This window comes from Aplysia californica, unplaced genomic scaffold (genome assembly GCF_000002075.1).
Source record: "Aplysia californica isolate F4 #8 unplaced genomic scaffold, AplCal3.0 scaffold00366, whole genome shotgun sequence".
Taxonomy (NCBI): Eukaryota; Metazoa; Mollusca; class Gastropoda; order Aplysiida; family Aplysiidae; genus Aplysia; species Aplysia californica.
Genome location: NW_004797636.1, coordinates 358,386 through 374,810, shown reverse-complemented (window position 1 = coordinate 374,810; position 16,425 = coordinate 358,386). Strand labels below are relative to the sequence as shown.

General features: G+C 39.3%; 1 protein-coding gene across 1 annotated transcript in view; it reads left to right on the top strand.

Moving 5' to 3' along the window:
- LOC101854964 (cation-independent mannose-6-phosphate receptor) overlaps window positions 1-16,425 on the top strand; it is a gene marked incomplete in the record, with an annotated part of 86,335 nt that overhangs the window by 30,112 nt on the left and 39,798 nt on the right. The window contains 12 exon segments of the mRNA XM_013085335.2: window positions 606-783; window positions 1,115-1,402; window positions 2,355-2,517; window positions 3,068-3,235; window positions 4,611-4,820; window positions 5,912-6,089; window positions 7,265-7,573; window positions 9,076-9,278; window positions 10,452-10,532; window positions 12,979-13,201; window positions 14,185-14,347; window positions 16,001-16,197. Coding sequence (XP_012940789.1) covers window positions 606-783; window positions 1,115-1,402; window positions 2,355-2,517; window positions 3,068-3,235; window positions 4,611-4,820; window positions 5,912-6,089; window positions 7,265-7,573; window positions 9,076-9,278; window positions 10,452-10,532; window positions 12,979-13,201; window positions 14,185-14,347; window positions 16,001-16,197 — 2,361 coding nt within the window.

Below are 16,425 nucleotides of genomic sequence, written 5' to 3'. Positions count from 1 at the left end.
CTGGTAAACTTTGCAAAAAATACAAGAGCGCTGCCGGTGTTCGGCTGATTAGGGAAATCCCCGGCGGCGCAGGTAAATGACCCCGTGACCTGGGGAAGCGCGGGCTTGCTTGCCTCGCGCCAGCCGAAACTAAATGGGCGCTCTATAACCGCTGTGTATGGTTTGATCCAAGTTGCTTTAGTTTTGATTGGACAGCTGGCCTGGGTTAGCCTCTGTATTCTCAATTTTGTGCTGCCAGAATATTTTCCAAATAAAAACGCTACGTATGTCCTGTAAACAATAATTAGATAGATCACCCACCACAATCATACTTTTCAATTACCTATTTGTGAAGAACTAGAAGCTTACTAAACAGTGAATCAAAGTATTTAACAATGTTTATGTTACAAAGGTGGGCTATTTCGATGCTGGACGTTTTCCTAACGTTACTTTCCCTTGAAAAAGTCAGTCTAACATACCTGACAATAATAAGATATAGACTGTAAAGAGCATAGCTTATAGAGTTTGCTTTTTGGCTGGAAATTGTGCCATACAAATGGTATTTATTATTATTTATTATTATTATTATTGTTGTTGTTATTATTGTTATTATTAATCTATGGTAGGGTATGTGTTTGACCTGACACCGCTGACTGTACGAGAGAAGGGAAATTCATACATGACCAGCTCCCTAGGACATAACTATCTACTCAACGTGTGTGCGGCCGTCAAAGATGACAACTACTGCAAGGACGCCCCTCACGACAACGCTGCCATATGCCAGGTGGAGCGATCTGCCAGCCAGTAAGTTAATTCTTACCCTGGAATTGAGGGAAAATGACACTGGACTGATAACTCATTGGTTAAAAAAGAAAACAAATCTCTCTCTCTCTCTCTCTCTCTCTCTCTCTCTCTCTCTCTCTCTCTCTCTCTCTCTCAAAGGTGATCTTTCTTGTTTTACTATTTCTCCTCATCGGAAATTTTTGCTTTATTTCAACGTAGTTTTGCCTTATTTCGTTGTGAATTAAATCTGTTACGGTTTTATGGACTGTGAACAAGTACACAGTGCTTAGTCAGCAACAAAAGATGTAACGCTAAGGCCCTAAGTTAATTTTGTTTTTGTTTTTCCTTTCAGTGGTCAGGTAAAGATCGGTGAACCGGCATCTAAGCTGGAATATTTCGATGGAGTTTTGAATCTCACCTATACGAACGGGGAGCCGTACAACAATCCTGGCAAGACAGCCAGGATGGCAGAGATTGCCTTTCTGTGTGACATGGCAGCAGGAACGGGCAGGCCAGAGTTCCTGGAGGAGAAAAACTTCACGTACGCATTCAAGTGGCGCACCAGTTACGCTTGCCCCACACCACCACTGGAGTGTGTGGTGACAGATGACGACAGTCAACAGCAGTTTGATTTATCCAGGTGGGAAGCATGCTTGTCGCTGGGGTTTTGGGGTTTTTTTTTATAGTTAATTTCACTTTTTCAGCCAATTAAGAAAAAATAAATTTTCAAGCTTTTTGTACTGTGCCATACACCACGAGGGGCCATTGTGTTTGTAAGCTCTTCAGGTAGTTGATTCCTTTTCTCTCTTTATTTCTCACCTTGTGCCAGGTTTTAGGGTGCTGTGGTGTTATTTGTTCAGGGTTGTTGTTTTTTTTCTTTCCTGTGTCTCTGCAATACGACCCTAGCAAAACATGCAATCTACAACTGTAACTTAAGCTCAACAAACATTACTTATGTTTTTGTGTGTTTTTTATTGTTCCTTTTTTGTCTGGTTTCCTTTTTCAAGATATATTGTGTTTGTGATTTGAGACCCCTGGGCTTATGACCGGGCACTTGAAGCTCCTTTGGTACGAGAACTAATTTTCTTGTCAGTTTATTCTGCAAAAAAAAATTATAGAATTTCCCCCCCCCCTCCCCCCCCATTGACCCTTTCACTCTGGGCCATGGATTCAGTTTGCAGAAGGTAGGGTAAGTTCAGGGGTTGGCTCGGATACATAAGGTTAAGAATGTTGACAAGAGAAGGACATAAAAATAAATGTTTCATGCGGTGGGCAGCAGTCTTTAGAATAAAGCCTTGTATTTCTTTGATCATGTCACACAACACACTGACTTTTCCAAATCCAAGAACACTTTCTTCTCCGTCAACTCCACAGCTTGTGGGATGTCGATGGGCGACGAATGGTGCTCTGCTGTGGTTTTTTCTCTTTCTTTCCTATCAAACATCTATCTTCCCTTTCTCTTCTCCTCCTCCTCTTCTACTTTGTATGTTACTCTCAAGTAACCCCTCTATTCCTCCGCACTTAAATGACCTAATTGTGTTGCAAGAGCCGTAGAACTCTTTTACTAAAACGAAACTGAATTAACTCCACAGCCTTGCCAGAGTCTCAGAGAACTGGTCAGTGATGAGGGGTCATGGGCCAGATGACAGGCAGAAGTTTTACATCAACATCTGCCGTCCGGTGGCGCCGGTGAAGGGCGTCCAGTGTGGCAGGTTTGCCGCAGTCTGTGCTACCAGTGTGGATCAACACGGAAATGTAGGTGATCGTGTTGAGGTGTAGTCATTGGTCATTGTACAGGCTTAAGCCCGTTTCAACTCAGTAAGGTTATTGGTGTTGAGGGGAACATGACAATATTGTTTGGCGTTACAGACCAGACTCTTTGCTGCTACTGGGCTACCATTCACTGACATGGCGGTCATCATCACCACCACTGTCATCGTTGTCAGTATCATCATCGTCGTTATCACCACTGTCATCATTTTCATCTTTATCATTATCACCTCTGTCATTATTATTACCTACATATTTGTTGTCATCATCATCATTATCATCACCACTGTCATCATCATCATCGTCATTATCATCTGCACTATCTGTAGATGATTATGGAAGCTTATTTGCCTGTCCATTCATTTTAAAAAAGAATCTATCAGTAGAATATTTTTGTAAAACCATCTTTTGCATGCATTTTCACAATTGATTTCCATTGTTCAACATGTGGCACCCTGAAAAATCGGAATACAGAAAGCTAGAAAAGGCAAAAAGAAAAAAAGATGAAATAATCGTATGCTGTTTCGCTTGGCAGGAGAAACTGTTTCATGGAAGCCTGGGAAAAGCAGAGTCACCTCCTGAGATTGAGAGGTCAATCTCCGGTGTGAAGCTCACTTACACCAACGGAGACAACTGCGAGGACGGGGGTGTCAAGAAGAAATTCAAAACTTCCATTCATTTTGTCTGTGCGCATGGAAGAATGGTGAGTTCTCTATAGGCATAGAGCCTGCTGTTGAGCGGGGATATGCGCTATAAAAATGCTATCTATTATTATTATTATTATTATGATATGAGGAAATGGCTGTGTAAGACTATCAGGTTAGTTTGAGTAAAGTGGGGCCACCCACTGGACTTTTCGAGTTTGTGTTAACACATTACACCCTAAGTGTCTGGACGGGAAGTCCATTGATAGATCCTAAGCAAGGGGAAGGAATCCACCTCCCATGAATACAAGCCTTTAAAAAAACACATTTTAAAAATACTAAACAAATTCCAAAAATCCTGAAAAAATAAAAGTTAAAACGAATACTGAATGTAGTTTCAGAAAAATATAACTTCATGTATGCGCAAACTGTTGTAAATGTTCTAACTTTAGTTCAATTGGGGTGTCCGACCCGTCACTCTCACTCTCAGCTTTGCGGTCGGGCCCTAGATCTAAATTCTAGGTTTTCTATGTTTGATCAATCTGAATCGCCCCAAACTCTTGGTACGTTTTCATCAAAATTTGAGTCATCTGCTTAAATATGCTTATTTTTGCTCAAATCCAGCGTTATTTCCTTTTTCGAACTCAATTGTGTTGCTTTTCAACAAGTCGAGACTCCTACGAAGTGTTGGTAACGCAATTGCACTTCTATCGGCTCTAATACTAAAACTACTGGTCCGAAAAATTTTGTTTCGGTATCAAACAAAAGAAGAAACTTTTTGCAATAACTATGCAAATCAAAATCTCGGCCACAGAGTCTCGTCAAGGCAAGACTTCGTTTTCAAAGACGCTAGGTCGGCGCGGGCGGTTCCTGGCGAGTCAGGGTGGAGCTCGTAAGGGAATTCGCGGGCGGTCCCGGTGGAGTTAGGTTGTAATGTGTTAAATGAAGTGGAAACTTCATTGGTTTATGTACCTTATTCCTTTTGTGTATAATTTTTTTGTTTTTTCTCGTTGTTGTAAAATTTCTTTGTCTTTTCTGTCTGGTAAAAATCTCTGTCTTTTTCTGCGATGATTTTTTTGTTGTCTTTTCTGTTTGTATATCTTCTCTTTGTAGCAAATGTTATGCATTTTTCTTGTTTATATAATTATATTTTGAATTTAGAAAGCAATATGTAAACTAATAATTTATTTTTAGTTGTTCTGAGAAGAATAAAGTGTCGACTTGACTGTGATATATTTCATGTGTATAAATTTCTGTCTCCTTGTTTTGTTTAAGTAAGAGTTTTACAGCTCTTGCAACACTATTTGGTTATGTAAGTTCTGAAGATTACAGGTTTTACAAGATGGTAACAAACACAAAAAGAAAGACGAGAGATAAGGACAATAGTGAAAAGCAAAATTATGTAAGTTCTTTTGTATTGTCTGTTGTCCACAGTCGGAGGGCCCGATCTCCCCTCAGCAAGTGAGCCCATGTGAGTACTCCATCTTGTGGCAGACATCTGCCGCCTGTGCTGTGGACGATATGAAGAACGACACAGCCTGCATGGTGCGGGACCCAAACTCTGACTTTATGTTCAACTTGAAGCCGCTCTCAAAACTTGGTGGTTACGATGTGAAGAGCGCCGATGGCTCAGAGGCTTACAAAGTAATGATGATAATTAATTGAATTTATATTGTGTCGTAAAGTAGGTTCTATGTACTCTACAATTTCCTTTTATCTTGAGTCAGCTCCCGGGAAGTGTTCAATGCAAGTTGTCATTTTTCAGGCCCTCAGACCCAAGCATACTGAAAAGATCTTTTCCTGTCTTTAGCCAGAAACCCATTTTCTCTTGGGTAAAGTGAGGAATTTCAGCATAAAGTGGCTTTCCCAAGGACACTATGGATGACCTAGACCTTATAGATGCTAGCTCGGAAGCCTAGCTTGTAGACTGCCAGCACTGCTAGCAAAGGTAGTGTGGGGTGAGGTGTGGTACTTTGGTTTGCGGAGATTCGTTGGTTCACTAACTCTTCACAAAAGAGGACTGTGGAAGGTTAGAGACAACCAGTAACTTCAGACCTGTAACTTTTTCAACAGTTGACAGACTTTGGCCAATCCTAGCTTGAAGAAAATTTTGAACATCAAAACTGGTCATTTTGATCCTGAATTTATTCCTCCTTCCCATCATTTTGATTATGTCCCATAGCTTCTGAGACTTGAGAGTTTAGTACATTTTAATCGAAGCAGAGTTCTGGGATACCTACTTAGAGGAGAGGATGCCTTAATTTTTTTTTGAGTTTCACTCTTGATATTGTATTGGAATGTTTTTCTCTACTGAATGTTGAACAAATGAATGCTTTCTTCCTTGATGCTGAAACAGTTCATTTTTGTTTTTTTGTTTTTTGCTTTAGTCTCAAGGTACTGATTTGACATAAAGACAAATTTGACATAAATCTTATCCCAGTTTTACTCTGACAAGACCGTGCAGCTCTCAGGTGTTGGGATTTGAAGATCCAAATAACTGTGACATGGATGATTAAAGAATATATAGACTTTGCATAAAAGCTTCAACAATACAGTGAACATTGGCTGTTTTCTTTCCTTTAAACTAAGGAGGACATTCATGTGTAAGAACTATTTGTTCAGGTGATGCTTATTAACTTTTTTTTGTGTGTGAGTGTGTGCGTCATGGACATATTTCATTCCTCTTGTGAGATCGACATCACTGGCAATGAACCCATCTTCTGTTTTCTACTCAGATCAACATCTGCGGTAGTCTTCCCGAGTCAGTTTGTGCCAAATTTGACGGGAAGCACCCAACTTCCGTGTGTCAGATTGGAACAGACAAGAACATTCCACGAGCTGCCTTTACCTCAGACCTTGAGTATACAAGCCAAGGGGAGCTAACCATCACATATCCTGGGGGCGTGGACCAGTGTACGTACCTGACAGGCTGCTCGGGGGAGGGGGGGGGGGGGGGGGGTCTTTCATTGGCAAAGAAGCCTACTGTTGTAACAGTCAGAATGGTCAATTAATGCTGAAGAACAATGAGATGAACAGGCAGAGACTGGTTCTGTAGAAGTAGGACCTGCAGTTTACAGAAGCTTTAATCACCTTCTGAAATAGCTCAGAAAATAGGTGGTGTTGTCAGAGACACAGAAACAGGGAGGTGGTAAAGAAGTAGTACAGTCTATTTACTCAGTGAAAGAGCTTAGTTTAGTGTTGGTTTTGTCAGAAACAGAGAGGTAGTAAAGAATAGGACCTTTGAGTAATAACATAAAATCATATCTTGAAAAGGCTAGGTCTGTTGTTGGTGTTCTCTAAGATTACCTCATCGGAGATTTCAGTGGTTCTGTCTATGCTTATAGCACATGGAAATTCGACTCCTGAATTTGTAATTTATCTGTCACTTATTGTTGCTGAACAGAGTGCGATTGTTGTTACTGCTAAATTGACCCAGCTATTTTGAAGGAGTCTAGAAGCAATGACAGGAGGGGAAAAAAAAGGGCACAGGTCAGCTGAAGAGATTTCTTTCAATGTTTTAGGAACCTATTTCTCTTTGACTTGGTTTGTGTTTTGTTTATTGATCTGAACTTCAGTGTTTTCCATGTAAATCAAATCTGCTTCTCCTTCAAGAAATTACTTTACCCTGGGCCAGCAGCATGTAAACAACATTCAGTGCTCAAGTTGCTTGAAAATATTCCCCTGAAATTTTATTGTTAGCTTTTTTTTTGTTTAGTTTTCACTGCACAAGCCTATGCCTGGGGTTGTTCTTTTGTGTTAATGAGCAGTGACATTTCAAGAAGAGTCCAGGTTATTACAACTGATCTAAGAAACGCTTTGGGTCCTCCGATGTGGTTTGCCTTTTTTGGGGGGTTTTTTTGTTAAGCTTCAATTATCCTTATCTATCCTCCTTTTCTTTGTATGTTACTCTCTTGTAGCACCTGTAAGTTTCGGCCCTTATAGGACCTGTTTGTGTTCCAAGTGCAGTAAAACTCTTACTTAAACTAAGTAACTAAACAGAAGCATTAGTATATTTACCTTCTACGGCTGTTCCATTGAATTGCAGTTTAATCTTCAAAATTTTTGCTGGAATTTTTCTTTTCTCACAGACACGGGCACGCAGCGGAACTATATCATCAACTTCTTCTGTGACCGCGCGGCACAGGACCCGCGTATGAGCTACGAGAGTCATGACCAGATCTCCACCGTGTTCCGTGTAGAGACAGCCCTGGCCTGCGCCTCCAAACCCGTGGACTGCGTAGTACAGGACAGAGAGGGGAGGCAATATGATCTGACCCCTCTGGCTCGCAGTACCGGGAACTGGGTGGTCATCGACACAAGGTCCACGCACAAAGATCTCCGCTATCACATCAACGTGTGTAGACCGGTCAATCCCACCGCTGAGATGACCTGCCCAGGTAGGATAAAATTTCAGTCCTTTTACCATATTCCCCTTTGTGTTTCATATAAAACAATTTATACAAAAACATATGGAGTGGAACCTATTCTAATGACATCCTGTATAAGACGAACATTTGTACACATGGCTACTTCCCATTTCCCACTTGCGTTTTATAAGTTTTAAAAAATTTTTACATTGAAATGGCACTATATTAGACCTCCGCCTTTCTAAGATGGCCACTTTTCTCCTCGACAATGGGTGGCCATCGTAAACAATTTCAGTTGTATATGCAAATTAAGAATTGAATAATTAATAGGTCTATTCTTCAGAAAAAATTAAAGTTGAACTCCCAGTGACAACAAATATTACATTATCACTGAGATGACTTTCTATGGTACGGCTATAATTCTGTGATATCACAAAAAGCATCAGCGTTGCCAAAACATGAAAACCCTCTGGCTCTGAAATAGCTGACGCTGATAGTTATGACACTTACCTCGCTACCTTAGAATTACAAAGTTCTATCTGACATTTTGGCCATTTTGAGTTACTAAGACCATGAGATCAAAAACCAAATGTGTCCCGATATGGTGGAATCAGGCGCTCGTCAATTTTTGGGCATATGGAGTTATTGGTATCATCTGAAAGCTGATTTATTTGCCTTGCTTCCAATTAAATAAATATCCATTTATCTAGAATAGAATTGAAAATATATGCAATTGAAAGAAGTGAAGTCGCCTGGTTTCAGTGGTGAAATTAGTGAGAATATGGGCGCCAAAGTCTGTTACTCCAATAGCTAAATAGTCTTTGAAAACTGAAAAATGACATATTTTGAGCCTTTAATCAATATTTTTCAGTAAAATTCACATGGAAATGTGTTTTTATATGGATCTAATGGAGGTTAAGCCAAAAATGTAAAAAAAGATAAAAATTCCCAAACTGGCGAAGAAAATGCCCATTTTCTATGATTTCATTATTTTGACGAGCGCCTGATTTCACCACGCTACCTCACAAATGTTCTATCTGCTCAATCTTTATTGTAAGATTATTCGGAGTCATTTCAAGATATTCAAAGTATTGTATTCGGAAAAAGTTGACATGATGTGCGACTCAAAATCTTTGACATCAAATTTCTGAAAACTAGGTACTGTGCAGATAAAATAAAACTTTGTAATTCTGAGGTGTCGACCTGTCTATGTGTCCTCACTGAAGGATAGAACTTGTAGAACACTTTTTACTTCTCCTCTGTGACTATCTTATGTTATGAAAATATTTCAACTGTAGTTATTTGGAGTCTATTTTATGTTATGCAAATATTTCAACTGTAGTTATTTGGGGTTTATGTAATGTTATGAAACTATTTCAACTATAGTTTTTGAGATTTATGAAATGTTATCTGAAAATGCTTGTTCCTTGTTCCTTATTTAATGTTGTGAAAATGCTTGTTCCTTATTTGTTCCTTATTTATTGTTATGAAAATGCTTGTTCTTTATTTAATGTTGCGCTTGTTCCTTCCAGGAGGGGCTGTGGGCGGCTGCCAGACGAGCACGAACAGTCAGAGCCACGGCTTCAGCTTAGGGTATGTTCAGTCCCAGCCGGTGGTGGCCCCAGACGGTGGCGCCATCTCCATCCGCTACACAGGGGGAGACAAATGCCACAAGGGCACTGAAAAAGAGGCTTTCCGCTCCACCCAGATCACATTCATCTGTGCCAGTGTAGAGGTGAGTGCCGTTTGTTTTGTTTCCAGGTTTCTTCTGCTTGTTTATTTTAGAATGCAGGGTATGCTCAGTCTTTTTGAGTTCTTGTTTTTAGTTTTTATGTATAATGGGTTTTTTGGTTGTTGTTTTTTTATCTACGTTTTGATTGATCCCAGAAGGGCAATCTGTTGTTACAATGGTAAATACACACACACATACACGTATATTATACTTATACAGAATAATTTCACAACCATGCCATTGCTGGACACCACTGTGCAGCACCCAGGGTTTTTTTTAGGTAGGGTTGTAGCGTCTTGCTCAAGGATATGCCCCAGTGACAACCCATCTGATCCCTGTGTCACCCGACACAAGTTAGAATATTAAGGAGGCTCGCTGCTGGAACCTGCCTATCAGCGCCTACCAGGGGTGAGTGGGATACTGTATCCCAGCAGCAGATAGAGATACTGGATGAAATGACTTCCTCATCCAGGAATCTTACTATCTTCTGCTCTGTGTAAGGGCAACAAGTGTTATCACAGGTGCCGTTTAATTATTTTCATTTGAATTTATTCTTACTGAAGATTTACTATGTTTCTGATTTCATTATAATAATTGAGAAATATCAGCATGGAGAACCATGCTTGCTCCCCAGTGGTATTTATTTGTAGCTCTAAATGAGCTGATTTCTCTCTGAAAAATTGTTGTGCTGTTGCTTAACTCTTTATCTCCGGCAAGTCTCTCCCAGCTCAGGCTCTTTCCTTTACGACAACTTCAACATCAAATTACTTTTCAGCAATTGCTGAAAACAAGTCTTTTTTATCGGTAGTTCATTCATTAGATGATGAACTATCGAAATAAGTCCACTTTTTTTTTTATTCAATGACTCATTTAGTGACGTTTTTGTCATTTTTTAATTTAGTACCAAAGGGGCCGGCCCGCCATTCTTCTGCCTGGCAACTGGAATATTTTGAAGAGTGATTGTGTAGCCCTATTTATACCTATTTATAGCCATTTTCCACCCTACCACAGTATGCCGAAGGCTCAGGAAGTTGTCTCACTAACAAGGCAATCCCCAGTGTCGGGATCGGATGCGTGAACATTTTTACTTTATAGCCCTTTTACAAGGAGATAGTGTTAAAGGTAGAGAAATGTGAAAAAGCAGTAGACATGATTTTCTCATTCTTGTTCTTCCAGGGCAGTCCTACGTTTGAGGGAGAAAGTGACACTTGTGAGTACAGCTTTGTCTGGAGAACCCCCAGTGCCTGTGCTCAGCACGTGAGTATAGAAGACGGACTCTCAGATACATACGTCTTTATTTGTGTTTGTGTCACGACGCCATGGATTCAGGCTCTCATAAATTTTTTTGGCAAATGGAGTTACGCATCATCTTAAAGCTTGTTCATTTTTCTTGATTTCGATCAAAGAGCTTCCCATCTATCTTCAATAGAAGTTGAAATATTTCGGATTGAAGGAGGTGAGGGCAACCTGGTTTCAGAGGTAAAAACTAGTGAGTTTGGCTGCCAAAGTTTGGTGATTTCCAAAGTTTGAGGGTCCTTGAAAACTGCAAATTTGCATTTTATGTGCTTTCAATCAACGTTTTTCTGTAAAATCCACACCTAAATGTGTTTTTAAATAGACATTAAAGGTGTTAGGGCAGAAAACAAAAATTCAATAAAAGTTGCCAAGCCCGTGGGAAAATGCTAGTTTCTCCAATTTTATGATTTTGACAAGCGCCTGATTTCCCAAGCTGCCTCACATTTCATCATTGTCACTTACTGCCAGCTATGTGTCTCTGTTCTTTTTTTTTTGTTGTATTTAATATGTATCACTATCTCTCTCAGTAGTACAAATCTCATCTTGCAGCCACCCTTAACACATTTTATTTTTTTAGATGTCTCTCACAGCGCACCAGTAGTGGAATTTTAGTTGCCGCGGGGGTTCCCCACCGGGCGCCTTATCACGTCGAGGTCACTGGGGTCAGTTCCCTGTCACCGCTCTGTCTGGGCCGACTTAATTTTTGGTACTTTGCAACTTACAATTTAAGGTGTATCCTTGTATTTATGGTAATTCTCATTTAGTGCACCCAAAGCACGCATTTCTGCTCTTGAGACTCAAAAAAGAACGGATGTAACTTGTCAGGTTATTTCGTTAGACGCGCTGGAGTCGGCAATGCTAAATTGTAAATTTTTTTTGACTAGCGTGAAGGAAAAAAAATCAATATTAAAAAAAAGGCATCGTCAAAATCTGTCGAACTTTTGGAACATGAACGACATAACATTGGTGCAGATACTCAGAAAAGATGGTATCTGCGCACATAATAGAAGGCTGTAATTTTACAATTTTATCCATCAGGCACACAATTCGCTATGAAGTAATTCCTCCAAATACAACTTTATGTGTCTAATATAATCGTGAATATTCGCATATTTTCTCGAACGTTTATAAAAGTTACCATGAAGTTTCTCTATGAAAAATACAAATCGATTTTAGTGCTAGAATACATCTTCAACGTAGATCTAATACACGAACAGTATCTGTTACACTCCAGAAATTCCTAACTTTTCTTAAACTGCTAAGTCTAGGTTTTGTAAGTTGACTGAATAATAGGGATGACTTCTCGTAATTGGGTTATAAGAATAATTTCTAGCTTTCCAGGGACCCTGAATCAGCACCAGACTTTTCCAGCTTTTTTTTCGTTTCTATGACCATTTGCAATAACTTACAAAGAGACTGATTTCTTTACATTCATAATTGTGTCCGCGCATATTTCCTACACAAAAACTAAGAATGAATGTTTTAGCTGACATTATTTTTATTCCATACAAGAAGTTTATCTCTACCCATGTATTTACACGGTTTTGTGGTCTTTTTAATCGCTTATATTATATCTTTTTAGTTGTATGCAGGCTGCCACAGACACAGCATGATTCATGAACAAACGCAGAGTAACTTTCTCTTGTTTAATAGTAAAATAAGAGCTAATGCTGATCGTCTTTAGTTAAAAAATGCAGATGTGCATCTTTCTTCTCTTATAACTTGACTGTTTCTACTCGCGCAGATTTAAGATTTCTCATGGTAATTCGTAGTCAGTTTAACTCAGATTTTGGAGAGATCTGTCGAGCCTTTTTTAAATTAACAATCATTTATTCATAAGTTTGTAATAAAATAGGACAAATTGCGTATTCTACAAACACTTGTCTAGAACAAAAACTAAGGCACAGAAACTAACCATTCTAACACAGAATAAATCTCAAGACATTGAGCTTTTAGTACATCCGTGTAATGGTTTGCTATGTGGGATGGGGAAGAAGTTATGTCGTTTTAAACATAGTCAAAAATGCGAACTTCCTGACCGACACCGGCAAAGTCTCATCAGGGCTCATTAACCCCGTGACCTCGAGCCGGGGAGCTCTGGCGGGCTGCTGAGTCACGCGAACTAAAAGTAACAGAATCGGGCGAAAAGTGACGCTGTGCTCTTTTCTGTCTTGTAACTCTACTGTATATATTATCTGTGCCACATGCAGTCTGCATTACTTTAAATAAAACACATTTTTGATTAATATAGAATTCTCTGCCAACCCCTCCTGTTTTTTTCGTGAGCATTCTTTTATGTGAGAGAAATATTTTATTTCAGTAAATGGTTCTTTTTTGTCTCAGAGCCCTTCTACTATATATTTTGAATAATTCCGTCAGATTGTAAAACTTGTATTTGACATTTCAGGTTGAAACTGGTACCAACTGTAAAGTCATAGATCCGCTCTACAACTTTGAGTTTGATTTGAGCCCTCTGCGGAAGACGACGAACAACTACAAGGTAAAGGGAGATGAGTACGAATTTCTGCTCAACGTTTGTGGCCCTCTGGTGAATGGTCCTGGGTCCTGCAGTGGGGCGCATGTTGGAGCATGTCAGAATGGCTCAACTCTTAAGTCGCCGATTGAGACAGGTGAGAAGTGATTTGTTCGATCCCTATGTGAAAGTTGATGTCTAACACGAAAGAAAGATTCGTTGCTCTTTGAGCACTCTAGCTGTTAACAGCTTTATTAAGATTTATTTTTTGCTTTTTCTGGTTTGTCAGCAAGCAAGTGGAACAATTTTAGAAATTAATATGGTTAAATCTACTGCATCAAATTATATAAAAGCTTCCGTTTCTGAGAAATGACATGAGACGAAAATTCGTCAAGTTTGGAGATGTGCTTTAACTGTTTTGGCCGGGAACCTGAATTTTCAGACTTAATAGTGCTCCGTAGACACACAAAGGCGTTCATCAGGAATATGGAAATGAGGAAATTGCAGGTCATAAAAGATGAAATGGAAATGAGGAAATCAAATGTCATAAAAGATTGAATGTAAAATGGCAAACTTGATATTATTATAAAAAGGTAGATGGAAAAGTGGAAACTTAGTGATTATCTCTGTGGAGTTGTTGTATGAGGAACAATGATCAAGAAGAGATGACAATAAATGTTAATGCACAGTTGGTAGTTATGGAGGTTTTCTGTTGCCAGGAGATAAGGTTTGACATGTTGTCTCAGGTGTTCCATTTGTACAGCTATAGAACTCCAATCAGTCTGTGTATTTTCAAATGCTAAACTCTTTTCTCAAGCTGTAAACTTTTTCTTGGCCCAAGACATGAAAATGTATTTGATTTGTTTGAGCAAGTGTCTCTTTTTTGTTGTTGTTATTGTAGTTGTTTTAAAACAATTGACAATGTTGATCTGTGGGTGTTAAGTAAAAATCAGGAATCAGCGTGCACTGTAGATAAACAATACACCAGTAATGTGGACTAAATTTTGTGTCTTAACTCATTTGCTCATTGAAAAGAGTGTGAGAAATTAGCTACCCTATTGGAGCATAACATCAGTGATTTGCATGCTACTAACATAGGCTGAGCAGACAAAAGTCAAAAGTCTGTTTTGTTTTTGCCAGGGATGTATAACAGCAACCCCATATACGACTCTGGTCAAATCTCACTGGTGTACTCGGATGGACGGTCAAGCTGTCACCATAAGTACAATCGTACGACAGTCATCTATTTCCTGTGTGACCACAGTGAAAGTGGTGAAGGAGGGCCACGCTATGTAGAAGAACAGTGAGTCCTGTGTGTGCTTGTGTCCTTACTTTGATGAATTGTATGTTTTGCATACCTGCCAACCCTACAGAAAAAATTGGTATATTACCGACTTTTTGGTCAAACTGCCTATCCACCGATTTTGAGAGATAAGCCACCAACAAGCGCCCCACATGTCTTCTTTATTGCTGTAAAATTTCAGTTCTTTGTGTGTAGTAGGGCTACATTTTATGTACCAATTTAAAATTACCACCCATCCATTGATAAAACAGTAGAGCTGGAAACTAGATCACGGACCCAACACATGCAAGAGACGCGTGATCGCTAGGCGGCTTGTGATTGACTGCGTAAAACCAGAGAGTTTTGCAGTAATACAATTTTAAAACTGCTAAAACTAAACAGGTTACCAGTGATGTCATTGCGGGTTTTCCCGATACTGCTTTACTAATTTGTAGAGGGGTGATCGGCCACAGTTCAAGCGATGTCGCGCAATTCAACATATTTGCATGCAAATTTAATATTAGTCTTAAAGATCCAAAGATAGACTTCGAAAAAGTGATAGGAGAACTAGATTCTGCACTAAAGATCACTCGAAGATGCCAGGGTTCATTCATATATTTCAACTCTTTACTGACTTATGAACAGTTTTTCCTGAAAATACATCTAGAAACGTCCCACTTTTTGGCAGTATTTTCCTATATAAAAGTCCCCCAAAATTTTGAAACGAAAAATCCCAATAACATGTTTATTTATGAATGGATGTTTAAAATTTAAAAACCGCAGTTCTTAGAATTTATTCTTCTTTCATTTAAGCTGGATAAAAATTTTATTTTTCATTGTTTTAGCTAATTTTTGTTTTTTGCTCTTTGTCATTTTCTACATTTGTTTGAAGTCACAAACACACTCCTCTATGTGTGGGTCAAAATATTAATAAGGGTTCCCAATTAAGTATGCGGCAAGTTGTAATATAGCCTACAACAGATTTTTTGGTCAACTACAGATTTTTGGACAAAAATTTGTGTCAACTACAGATTTTGGCCCAAGCAATGTTGACAGGTATGGTTTTAACCTCACCACCATGGGTTGCTCACGAATAAGAATAATAAGGAAAAGACAAATGCAGTTTCTTGTACTCTTAAATCAACATAAGGACTGCTTAGTGATAGACTTCGTCATGCGTCACTTTTCAAAATGGAAATTGATGGCGTCTTACACTAAGAAGTCGATAAATACCTTGAACATCTTGCTCTCACTGGAAAAATAAAAGGCAAGAGCAGGGGTAGACCAATAGTAACTTACTAAAAGACATGAACTGAAAGGTGACAGGGGAAAAACCAGTTTTTGGGGGCTTTTCTAGAGCAACCGATCAAAGAATTGAACGGCTAAACATGATTGCCGGTGTTTGCTTCAGAACTGGCACTTCATGATAAACCTCACTCAATTTTTATGGTCAACGATGGTTGCCAAGACTCCAGTAAGACAGGACACCCAAACTGTACTGTGCCAAGTTGTGCCGTGTCATTTGTCGTGTGACGATTTGTACCGGTATAATGTTTCTGAGTGCATAGGGTCTGCTGGAGTAATAACAGTTGAGTAAGGCGCATAGAGCCGGCTGTATAGCTTGAATCTTCACTGTATAAATGAAAATATTATTCAATTATTATTTATATCCAGGTCTGACTGTACCTATGTGTTTGAGTGGCCAACCCAGAGGGCTTGTCCTCCTCACCAAGTGACTGACTGCACTTTCCGCATCGGAAATGATGTCTATGACCTCTCTCGACTCTCAAGGTCAGATGGAAACTATGAGCGAACATATTCTCAAACGACGTACATCCTCAACATATGCCGCTCGTTGGTGCATAAGAAAGGTATGGAAATTGTGCCTGGTTGTTCATATGTTAGAAGGATTTTGACAGTTGGAGTTGTGCTCTAAACACATATTTGAAAACAATACCTCAAATACAAGGATGCTGTTTTTCTGTTTTTTCCTTTCATTGGATCCGTTCTCGATGACCACGCAAAAATGGTTGTGCAGGAAGTCGGTTTTCCATTTTGTTCCATTACGGACAGAGTGGCTCAAGGATCCATATATTCAC